Source organism: Hesperophylax consimilis, chromosome 15, assembly GCF_061612785.1.
Source record: "Hesperophylax consimilis isolate HC1 chromosome 15, BYU_Hcon_1.0, whole genome shotgun sequence".
NCBI lineage: Eukaryota > Metazoa > Arthropoda > Insecta > Trichoptera > Limnephilidae > Hesperophylax > Hesperophylax consimilis.
Window position 1 is genome coordinate 34,087,254 of NC_142850.1, and position 12,376 is coordinate 34,099,629.

General features: G+C 36.0%; 1 protein-coding gene across 2 annotated transcripts in view; it reads right to left on the reverse strand.

Annotated features, from left to right (window-relative positions):
• Positions 1 to 830: 830 nt before the first annotated feature.
• LOC149417659 (serine protease inhibitor 77Ba-like) overlaps positions 831 to 12,376 on the reverse strand; it is a 43,505-nt gene continuing 31,959 nt past the window's right edge. The window contains exons 3-9 of one of the 2 annotated variants that reach the window (XM_089640488.1): positions 11,579 to 11,836; positions 10,820 to 10,967; positions 10,362 to 10,579; positions 6,757 to 6,828; positions 3,313 to 3,519; positions 2,885 to 3,026; positions 831 to 1,089 (exon numbers count right to left, since the gene is read on the reverse strand). In XM_089640488.1, coding sequence (XP_089496614.1) covers positions 959 to 1,089; positions 2,885 to 3,026; positions 3,313 to 3,519; positions 6,757 to 6,828; positions 10,362 to 10,579; positions 10,820 to 10,967; positions 11,579 to 11,836 — 1,176 coding nt within the window. In that variant the 3' untranslated portion in view covers positions 831 to 958. The remainder of the gene's footprint in view (positions 1,090 to 2,884; positions 3,027 to 3,312; positions 3,520 to 6,756; positions 6,829 to 10,361; positions 10,580 to 10,819; positions 10,968 to 11,578; positions 11,837 to 12,376) is intronic. The other variant, XM_089640489.1, reaches the window with a different exon arrangement.

Sequence of the window (12,376 nt, forward strand, 5' to 3'; positions counted from 1 at the left end):
ACTATATTTCAATTTCATGAAGAACTCATAACTGTTTGGCGGTCAATCCTCTACCTGCCTCTGCGGAAGCGGCCTGATTTTATTATAATTCATTGCTATTACTTTAATAATAGATATAGACTTGTATGTATGAGACAAATAAATTTGATGTAAGCAAGAGGTATGACCGAGTTGTTTGGCGGTCTGTCCTCTCTGTAACCGGTATGGGGTGAGCAGATGAAAAAAAAATCAAACAAACAAAAAAAGCTATTAACTTACTACGACTGTCGTCACCGTGACTGAAACAGTGTAGGTTTTGTAAATACGCCGCCTGGTGTTCGCCCGCCCACCACAGACAATCTTCTTGATATAAATAAAAGATACCTACGTATTTTTAACTACTTTATACAATATTATTATTTCCTATAACAGCCAAATTACACAAAAAACAAGTCGAAGAAACAAACCGTTTTCGTGAAGCCAACATCAACTGTGAACGGGTGTTTTGCTGGTGTCCATTGAGTTTGACGTACATGCACCGGTGTACAGGAGTTTAATGCTACAAGCTCCTTAGAGCAGGCTTATTAGAAATACCTATAGGAAAGACTCAGCATACCTCCATTGTGTCTGTGCATTAGAGAAGGCAATCGGTCTCTTAACAACGGATTGTCAATCAGGGGGACCGCCCTCCTTTGACTACTGCCCAGAAGTGGATCCTAAGTGGACCTACTTGAGATTTGTATAGGATTAGCAGCTGGGCACTGTTGAAGAATCTGCCAGCCCTATACTTGCGCTAGTCTGAGATACTTGCTCCAATCATTTCAATAGAAGAAAATAAAGGAATGAAGAAAAACGTTTTTGACAATGTTTTATTCTTACGTAATCGCAATACTAGTCAACATTTCCATTTTCAAAAAAGGTGTAAAATTTTTTAAGTGGCATAAGTAACCCTAGCAGAAATATATAATAGTTAAACGTCTCAGAAGAACGAGGGTGTGACATAGCTCCCCCCGAACAGGATGACGTTAGTGGACTTCTCGATGAGCAAATAGATGAAGGGGCGATTGGCATTGAACTTCGGGGGGGTGTTTCTGTTGCTCAGCTCTCCGGCTGAAATTAAAAATAAACCATTGGATTATTATATATAATATATTTTTCCCTACACACAAAATAGATAAATAACTCGTTCACACGTAAACAGAAGTATCAAGATGACTTAACATACATTTAAATGCATGCTGTATGATTATAAATAAACACGATTGAATAACCACATTGTTGGTGTTGTAGGAAAGGATTTATTAATGCGGTCTTGAATTCGTTATAATCCGAACCTATTCAAGAAGGAATTTATATGAAGGAGGAAAACAAAATCTGTTTTTCCTCCGGCAAAGACCCGCCTCGCAACGCTGTCCAACCGGGTGGAGACATAATTCCTCCGTCTATACATTGTACAATAGGCTGGGAGTGACATTGTAATAAACAAATGTCAGTATTGTAATAGCAAAATAAAAGACACCTTATATCATCCATATTGTCATAAAAATTATTAAAAAATTGTATATATATTTCTTTATACGGCAACCTGTATATTTATGAATGACAAATCCTAAATTTAGGGAGGCTAACCGGATAACATTGTGACATTGCTTTTCCATCACTATTTTGCTAAAGCTTCCACCCAGATAATAAGTGTTGCCGACTATCTTAATAGTGGACAAACATTATCTGTTTTTACGACATGTATGTAAATATGTACATAAAATCAAAAAGATAACCACATTTCTTACACGAATTTTAATATGTAACTTAAGGATTTGGGAAAGGATTTCAAGGTTTTCCAAAATCCAAGAAAACTGGATGTTTTAATGTCAAGCTCAATTATCTTGGAATGGAACATTATTTCACAAGAGTTAAAAATTCAACACGTGCGGTTGTGAAAAAAGAATAACTTTTCCTTCAAGTCAAGAACTTCAAGAAAAATAAAGGTCGGAGCAAGGTATATCATTTCGCCAAAAAATAACACCAAAACTCATCAACAAATTAATGACAATGTCTTTTGTAACTTCGAAGTTTAGTTTGTCTACAAAATCGGTTATGAAACAACGAGAACTAGCCGTTAATTTTTATAATAGAACGACTAGGTAGTTCACATGGCTTTTTCCAGTCTTCTTTTTCGCACACTTCTCTACGACGAGAAGGTTACCGCTGTTTATCATTTTCCAGAATCCGTGATCAGTTTGGTCTATCATAATGACATATTCAGCAAAGATATTGTAAATGGTGGTTAACCCAAGATAACCTCATCGACGACAGCAAACAAAATAAATAAACTACACTAAATATTATTTTCGTGTCTTTTTAGTTGCCTGTATACTGTCAGATTAATTTATTGACAAATCACGGAAAGGGGGACGGACGGTCACGTCGCGGCCAGTCCTTCGCGCAACTCGGTTTGTTCCCCTTTCTCTGGTTGGCTGATCTCTTCATTTGAATATCTATGGATGTGACTTATTTTGTACACAATAAACTCTGTGGGTTTTTTGTTTTATCGTTGTGTTTACTATAACCAAGTGTTTTTTCCCACTCGTGGATTACTATAATAATGTATTAACTACTTGCACCTAATTTTCCATTAAACTTTTATTAATGGTCAATTACAATTCATAAGCTTGTTATTCTTGATTTAATTTTTTTTTTTTTCTCTCTCCAAACACCTTTTTACTATGTATTCAGTATTTTTTATATTATTATTCATAACTACATCATAGTGAGGATAATAACATTTTTCAACCAAGACGAAATTACTAAGATCTAATTTAATATTTAGTACCTTATCACTTGAAGTAAAATGCGCTATGCATGTTAAAATAATAAAATTAAAACTTTAAAAAGCAAAAATAACCTGTGACTGCGGATGCAACGGTTCCTTCTTCCGTGACTTCGATGGTGGCCTTGTGGATGACTCGGGACAGATGCAGGTTAGGAGTGTTGGACATATTGCTCAGGTCAGCGTACTTGGGGTCGAATACTTCATGGACTCCCATCTGAAACAACCATACAAACTCATCCATTATCCATCCAGCTACTTTGATGTATAAAATTACAACTCAATAAGAAAATTTTATTTAAACCAATCAACACAATTGTTCATTTTTTCTCATTTGCTTTTTGAATTCTATACTTTCGGTCCATTTGATAACACTCTTACATTTGAATTACTGCGAAATAACTGAGCCTTATTAAGGGTTTTTTGATCGGCCGTCAAACATAATATAGGATAGGAATTATAGATATTATATTATTATTAAAATATACGAAAAGCTTTCTCACCTCGGTCAAAACCTTGTTGAGGACGAGGTCGGAGGTCACCTTAAACCTGGGGAGGTAAATATCAACTTCGTCATCTTCATATTCCTCTGCGGCCTGCTTGAGTGCATCGAAGATGGAGGCCACTGGAATATCTGGAGCCAGACGCATCACCTCTGCGAGAGGCACTCCTCGATGGGGCAAGATGATGACCATCGACAGTCTGTTCTCCTGAAAACCAAAATAATTAACCAATTTATTATCTGTCGAACACGAAGTTCACATTCTCTAACTCTACCAGAAAATTGATGGATTGTCGGGTGTTATTAATATTACTTATACATGGTCACTTTATCTGTATGAACATTGTTAAGCACTTTCTATAAACTGGTAATTAAAAAGTGCTGTAAAGGCCCAAAACGGATCAAGTTCGCCTAATTACGGAGGTAATAGAAATCCACAAGCACCCTTTCATCATCAATGTTACTAGGGACGACAGCAACAGAGCTAAACTCAAGACTTGGTGGAACCTGACAATTGATAGCTGTGCTAAAACTGCTGGAAACCACAATATACGGCATCACTTCTACAAACTTTTCCTTCTTCTAATCAAGCAAACTAATTTGTGGCGGCACTTAAATAAAAAACAATCAACCACTTAGATCGCTTTACAGGGTAACAACGCACTTTCTGGGTTAACCGCTTAATGCTTTTGAACGAGTCACGCTCGCGCGCTAAATGCGTTCCAATTTCTGGTAGCCCGAGTGATGCTCGCCAGTTTCAACTCGCAGCGTTCTATTTTTAGCTAACACGAGTAAGGCTCGTCAAAAGTTAACGATGTATTTTATGCAGTTTGAATTTGCCTGCAGTTTGCCTCAGAGATCGGTTGTGTTTTTGAGCTACTTATTTCGTTTTAGTATATTGTTTTCACATTTTCGTGTATGTATGAATGCATCGTTTTATTTTACCTGATTTTTTTTTCAAATACTTTTTATAAAAAAACCCTAACATTAAGTGGTTAAACAGTTTTACTAACATAATGAATCCTACTAGATTGTTCAGCGCCTTTTCCTGCTCATTTCTGATTAGACACACTAAATCAGTATAAATTTAATTAAATCATTGATCAATAAATTGGAGGAGACCGGTTCAATCCTAAATGAGAAAGAAAAAGAGGATGACCAGAGGAGGAATTAAGATAATGCGTCTGTACAAGAAGATCCGGGCTTGTCATGCAACATGCAAATGAGCAACTATACCACTAGTGAAGGGCCTGTTCCTAACAAACTGGTATCGCGAAAAGGTAAAATTCCATGGACCTTTCTCAATCGAGATTCCTCTTCTGGCTTTTAAAAAATAAGATTATCTCGAACGATGGCTGTACTGGAATAAACCAGACACCATATCTCAACTAAAGGCGAATATTTATCAAGAGATCATTGGTAACGCCATTGCCATGCTAATTCTATTTCGTATTCGTAGTCTTATATTTTAAAATCTCCTACTACCACTACAGTGAGCGGACTAGTAAGTAAGGGTTGTGGGGGGGGGGGATTTAGGATGTACAACCAATCCCCCCTTAGACAGAATTTGTGGAAAAAAAAGAATAGTACTCGTAGATTACATTCCTGGATTCCATCATGTATATTTTATTTTTGTTACCTTAGAATCAGTGGCGGTTCTTCCCTTAGGTCAATTGGTGTTTGACCCCCCAAAATTATAAGACAACAATAATAATCAATTATGTGCATCATACCAACTGGTCTTATTCTTAATTTATTTAAAATTTAATGCGAAACAGCGGCGGCCGCGGCGAGTGACTAGCAGTGACATCTGTTGTCTCTAAAAGAAGCTTTCATTCACAAGTCCACACGATTCGCTGGGTCAATTTAAAGAATGACCACTTTGGCATCTTCTGTCCCTATGCGCGCCATAGAATAAACGAGATGGCACTGTATTTTTCGTCGAAGTAAAAATTAGGTACCGAAGAAAGCTTAGGGACGCTTAGATCATGACCGTGAGGGAGACAACACGATGAATATTATATGTTTTACAGAGATGGTGATATAAACAAATGTCAGTATTTCATTTTACATGCTTGTAGTGTGTGCAACAATGGTTGTTTTACAATTGGATAGTTCGGAAAAGGTTTGGAATAATTTTATTTATGTTGTTATCGATTTAGAATGAAGCTGAAGAATAAAACAATACAAAAAACCTAAAAGATTATTGTCAAATAGATTCAAACTCTTATTTTATTTACTTTAATGTTGTGCACAACTACATTAAAACTTAGTATCTTAAAAATAATTTGCCGTAAGTACATGGATTGTGTATTTATTTCCAATTTACTATATTGACATAATATGTATTTAGAGTCCGCGACGCAACAAATTGATATAAATAATAATATATGGGCATTTTTCACAATATCAAATAAAGATTGGTCACACATTTTTTTCAAATGGCCTACAACAATTGGATTCTTAGAGCGGCCTCTGTTTAGAATAGTTAAATACAGAAAAATACAGAGTAACAAAATACAAGGAAATGTTAAAAAATAAGCGTAAAAAAAATACCTTTAGGGAAAAGCCTGTGCATGGGCATAATATTTTATAACATTTTTCTAAGATTTAAGATTTTTAAATTATACTTAAAATATTAAATATTACACAAAGCCTTTTGTAGGAAGAAATATATAAAACGGAGTTATAAGCGAGATAAAATGTAGATAAAAAGAAAAAAGGTTAATTCTATCTTGGAGTAAATAATAAATTATAGATGGTAACCGCACAACTCAACACACCTTTATTAAGTCATGAAAGATGATGAAACAAAAACAAGGTTAAATAGTTTACGTAGGTTAGTATTTTTTCATTGCTTCTAATGATTTTATATTACTTTTAAAAGGTGTGTTGAATTTTCATCGCGTTGAGTTAACATTGACACATTGTAGATGATGACTTATAAAACTTTGAACAAAAATATAATATAAGTTGTCGAAAATAGCCGTCCCAGAAAATCCCCCCCCTTACCTCTCTGCATGCACGGGGTCCAGATGCGATGCCAACTTAGCCACTGACCAGTCAGTTGATTAATGGTTATTGAAAAATACATAAATAAGGGTAAATATATTTGTCGTAATAATAATACTGTTATCTTCAAACGACATCTATTCTTAAGAAAGCGCGGGGGAAACGATAGATGAATAATCTATTATTAAAGCACTCTTGTACTAGGCAGATAGAAAGCGAAATGGATTTGGAGAACGGACAAAAGCGGGTCAGATAGGGACAAAAGAGGCGCCTTGTTAAAGCGATTTGTCTCTCTTGGGAAGATTGGACTTAATTAAATTGGATAATAATTTAGTGGTTAAATGTTCGATCCATCACAGAGCAGGCAGAATGCTTTAGTTATATTATTGTTAATTCAGTAAGTCGATCATAACCACATAACAGAATATGTCACCTCTCCATTGCCACTTGGATCTGTGCCGGGCGGACATGTTGAAGGATCATCCACATAACTTTTGCAAGAAGCCTAGATAGAAACAAAAAATATGTGTTACATTTCATTCAAATATCTCCCACTGTCGGAAGAAACAATCCACACACAAATACAAATATTTTCAGTGAAGATACCAGAATTATTAAAAAAATATTTATTTTATTTTATTTGGTTTTACGCCCAGCCAGGCTTTTAAATGGATTTTAAGTACAGAATATACATAGTGAGTTATCAAAAATTATACTCAAAATTTTTAAAGCATGAAATAACAGTAAACTGATAAACTGAATATGAAACAATATTAGTAAAACATCTAACAGTAACACAAAATAATATAGAAACTAGAATAATACTACATTTGAGACAGATCACTAAAACTACATTACCAACACTACTTTATAGGATTCAACAAAATGCTGGTATAGATTACCCTTAATTCTATAAATGGAGTCAGTAAATATATCAACAGTACCCCCAAACTTATATATTGCAGAAGAATGTTACACTTTGTCTTGTGTTCCTGGTCACACAAGGTTGGATACTGCACTGTATTGACATGCTGAAACTTATTTCCGACATTCGCAATTTTCTAAGTGACATTTTTAGAGCCGAAATCTACAAGAGTATTCTCAAAAGGGATTCAAAAATCATTTTCACGTACGAAAACACTTAACCAAAAACTAACTTTTTGGTTAAGAAAGTCGGAGAAAAATAAAATTTGTGGCAAGCAGCTGGTTAAGAAAAAATGTTGTGAGAAAAATATGTATAAAACATATAGGAATTTGGTTTGTCTCTAAAAAACATATTTTTATTTATACGGGGTGTATCGGCACTAACCCGACAAACTTTAACCAGCTATTCCTTAGCACATTTGGAGTAAAAAATGTTATGGGCACTTTGCTGTCCGGTACCATTTTTTTTTCAATTAAAAACAAAAAAAATAAAAATTTCCACACTCCATGACTGTCATTGGCATTGCTTTTCGTGTTCAACAGCTGTTATAAGCAATGTTATAAGCGTCTTCGCTCTTTCGCACACACTAAATAATAATAGTTAAAAATGAGACGAATGGTGCCGTGCCATTTCGTTGTGATTGTAGAAGTGCGCCAATATAGGTACACACGTGCATTATTCAACGGAATTCGAATAAAATATTTGCCAGATGGGTTTTCAAACATTGACAAAGGATAAAACAGTGGTGACATGTGGTGAAAATATGAATAATAAATTTTTTATTAAAAAAAAACGTTACCGGACAGCAAAGTGCACATAAGATTTTTTACTCCAAATATGCTAAGGAATAGCTGGTTAAAGTTTGTCGGGTACGTGCCGATACACACTGTATAATCGTATTTATAAAATACTTGATATTTAATTAAGACATTTACAGAATACTAGGCGGCTGCCTGTTTCATGGTGATCAATGGAATATTGTTATTTTGTATGAATTGTAAACATAGAGAACGTTTGAATACAACATACCGAAGATATTTAATTTATTACCTGACACTATAAAGCAATGTAAGTCTATGAATAAGGTTAAATATATAGTGAAAAATTGGTTATCGGAAAAAAAATATTTACTTTAATATTTGTGAAAAATTGTATGAAAAAATGTTGATTCTGTAGATATAAGATGTAAATTATATCTTATAAAAATATATGTAACTAAACTTTAAGCACCTTTTGACAAGCCAATTCAATTGGCTTAGCAGGACATTTAATTTAATCCAAATGTTTACATTCATACGTAAATATGCAAAAAAGCACTTGAAAACCCCTCAGTAAACGAATGCGACAATGTTAACAACCCGCCTCTCAAACTAAAACAAAACTGCACACATATTATTATGCACCTCTACCTGAGTACGAGAAACAGGCTTCTAACACAATCACATCCAATCATCAAAAATTCCCCAAGCGCCCTCCTGAATCTGTGGTATTTCACTTGAATTAATTTCAATTGTTAAATTATTGAACATTTTAGAAGCAAGAAAGTTAGACTGTGACTGGGCCATTGAGGTTTTTGTTATTGGAATAATAGAGTTGGATCTGTTGGAATATCTTGTATCATAGTTTCATTCGAAAACATTTTTTTTTATAAATTTGAATATAGGGAAAACAGTATCGTCACAAACAAAGGTCTTAAGAATCTCGACAGTCAAATTATTATTGTTGACATGTAGTACCTAAGACTCTTTTACTGATGGACAAACGTTAAATAAGGAAAATTCCAATAAATCAGACATGGACATATATGTATGAAGAATGAGTTCATGATGAGTCTAAAGCAAGGCTGCCCAACCTTTTTAACAGTTGGGCGAAATTGACGATTTTGAATCACTGGCGGGCCACTGAATACCTGACGGTTCCTATTTCCATAGAGGGGGGGGTTGTTAGAGAATTTCACCCCACAAAATATTGTTACGGTTGATACGGAACTTCGCTGAGAAAAAATTCCGCGCGCCCAAAAACATCATATGTGATTCCCCACAACAATTTTTCGAATTCCATAGGGGAGGGGGTGGCTACAAGATTCCATTTCGGATGCAAAAAATATTATATCAAAACCGGTGTATTTTTGTTTAAAAAGTAAGTTCAACAGGTTAGATTTTTTCGTCGCTGATTCTCGTTCTGAGTATCCTAAATAGCGATAAATCGCCTTCGTTGGCAACACTGGTGACCGCGCGCAAGCTGCATTGTTTGTTTTACCGCGGGCCCGCGAGAATTTTTTACAAATTGGCGGGTTTTTTGAAAATGGTTCACGCGGACCACGTATAATTCGTTCGCGGGCCACAATGTGGCCCGCGGGCCTGGGGTTGGGCAGCCTTGCTCTAAAGTAATGGTGTTTGAAATATAGGAATACTTGGAGCAGGTGGATGAGTTTGTGTATTTATGAAGTATGTTTACGAGAGATGGGAAGGTTGACAGAGATATTGTCCAAATTGTCCAAAGAAGCGATGTTAGCAGTACACAATTAAGTGCTGGAACTTCCCCTGATGTATGGAAGTGAGGCATGGAACTTAACGTAACATGGAAAGTAGATTGAATGCTGTTGAAATGAGATCCCTGAGGCGTTTGTGTGGTTTAACCATATATGATCGTGTGAGAAATGTGGAGATTCGCAAAGAGTGCAAAGCTGATGTAAGCGTAATGAGTTAAGAAAGAGACACTTAGATGGTTTGGGCATGTAGAGCAAATGAGCGAAGAAAGGAATGTAAGGAAGATATATGATGCAAATGCAAACGGTTGCAGAAGTCGGGACACCCGAGGAAGACATGAAAAACAATCTTATCAAGGGAGCAAAAGGTCTCGCCATACTTACCTGATTTTAGTCGATGTTAACTGTCATACGACACTGCAGGCTTGCTTGAGAAAGTCAACTAATTATAACCAATAAAATTGACAAATTCTTTTTCGTGTCAATATTGACAGTTTTAAGGCGACTTTGCCAGCCCGCAGATGTGGTAGACAAAGAAGTGTTATGTGAAAAGTATTTTGGACGAAAATTCACAAACCACTACGAAAGTAATAAAGTATGACAATGTCGAGGTTTATTATAATACCTGTCCATAGGGTAATTCCACAACGTGAGACTTGAAGTTCTGCATGTTGGCGTAGGGCAGGGGGGACCTTTGGAACATCATCCGGACTTGGGCGACCTGTCTGTTATTCTCGTCAAAGAAGGGCGCTACGGTAGTCTCCGAGGAGTTGAACGGCCGCGTCCATTGCCCCTTGAAGAATATGGCGTTCGTGAGAATCATCACGGAGTCTTTCAAATCCTCTGAAAACGGTAAATTCATTTTGTAAAGTGAAATTTCACAATTACGTGCCTATTCTTATATGTACAAATCACCGCGTATCACAACCAGAGCTGACAGTTGACACAAATATGATATTCAAATATGAGTAGATTCATTCTTGTTGCATGCAGCATATTTCAATTCAACTTGGCATTCGACTTCAGAAAAAAATCAGTGATAATGAAAAAAAATAATGATAAGTAAGTTTTTTGATTAATTACCAGAATTAACAATCTCGTCGATCTTGCCGCGTGTTGCTTGGAATATCGCATTATTAATGGTTGATGCTGCAGATGGGTTCGAAAAATCCAGAGGAGTCATTTTTGTTCTGAAGGCCATTGACACCCTCTGGACGAAATTCTGATTTACCTGAAAAATGGTTAGAAACAACAATTTTTTAACAATGGAATATTGGGATCCATTTAGATTAATCTTCTATGTAGTATTGGGTTCCATTTAGATTAACCTTCTACGTAGTATTGGGATCTAGTTAGATTAACCTTCCACATAGTATTGGGATCCATTTAGATTAACCTTCTATGTAGTATGGGTATCCATTTAGATTAACCTTCTATGTAGTATGGGTATCCATTTAGATTAACCTTCTATGTAGAATGGTAACCATTTAGATTAACCTTCTATGGTAGTATGGGTATCCATTTAGATTAACCTTCTATGTAGTATTGGGATCCATTTAGATTAACCTTCTATGTAGTATGGGTATCCATTTAGATTAACCTTCTATGTAGTATGGGTATCCATTTAGATTAACCTTCTTCGCAATTATAATATTTGCCTTATATCTATTGAGCTCTTTTTTGTTAGAAACGATAACAAAACGTTGAGAAAACTGGATACACTTTTAAACACCACTTAAAATATTGTAAAATATGTTCAGGGAAATTTGAACCCTCAAACTGTTTTGTTTTCTTTCTATGTAGCTTGAGTGTGTCACAAAAAAAAGATGAATCTTGACTCACTGCGATAGCCTTGCTGTAGAACACCGAGTTTACTGTGTCCAATTCAACTGTTTTCGTGTTGACGAGGAAGTACGGACTCAGCCGGGAGTAGGCCTGCACCGGGTCTTTGTACTTCTTCGAGGGATTGTAGCCCAGCGCACCCAGCATCTCGTCCCTGGTGATGGAGTTACCCGCACCCTGCGACAGCACCGCTATCATGGACCACACAGAGAATGGGCTGATGAGCAGATTGGTACCTCCAGAATCGAGGAAGCTTCTCTGAAAAAAATTAGGCTTGTATCAAATACACACAGAACACCACCACCAACCACCTGAACATGGACCACAAGGAGAATGAACGGATGGCCACAAATCTACCCGTCGCATTGCATTTCGGGAAGTTCTTCATCATGGACCACAAGGAAAATAGGCCACATGTAAATTTGTCCAATGACCATACTCTTACTACACATGTCAAGGAGGTTTGTTTGACAAAATATGGCATGTATGTATAAGGCAAGATATGTAAATAAAGTACCCATACAGTATTGCGCTTTTTAATTGCAGGACCCGAATTTTCTTTTAATTTGGTTATTTCGGGTTCTGAAGGTCTAGCACGGACGATTGATAAAGACCTCAGGACATCAAAAATTACACATCTGCCCTGATGATGGACACTGCAATGCTGTCCGAAACGTTGGCTGAAGAAGGAGGTAGCGCAACACGGCATAATACCCCAAAAACAAATCACTATAATACTTTTGGCCGTGAAAATCTCAAATCATACATAAAATTAGATATACACAAAGAAAAGACAAA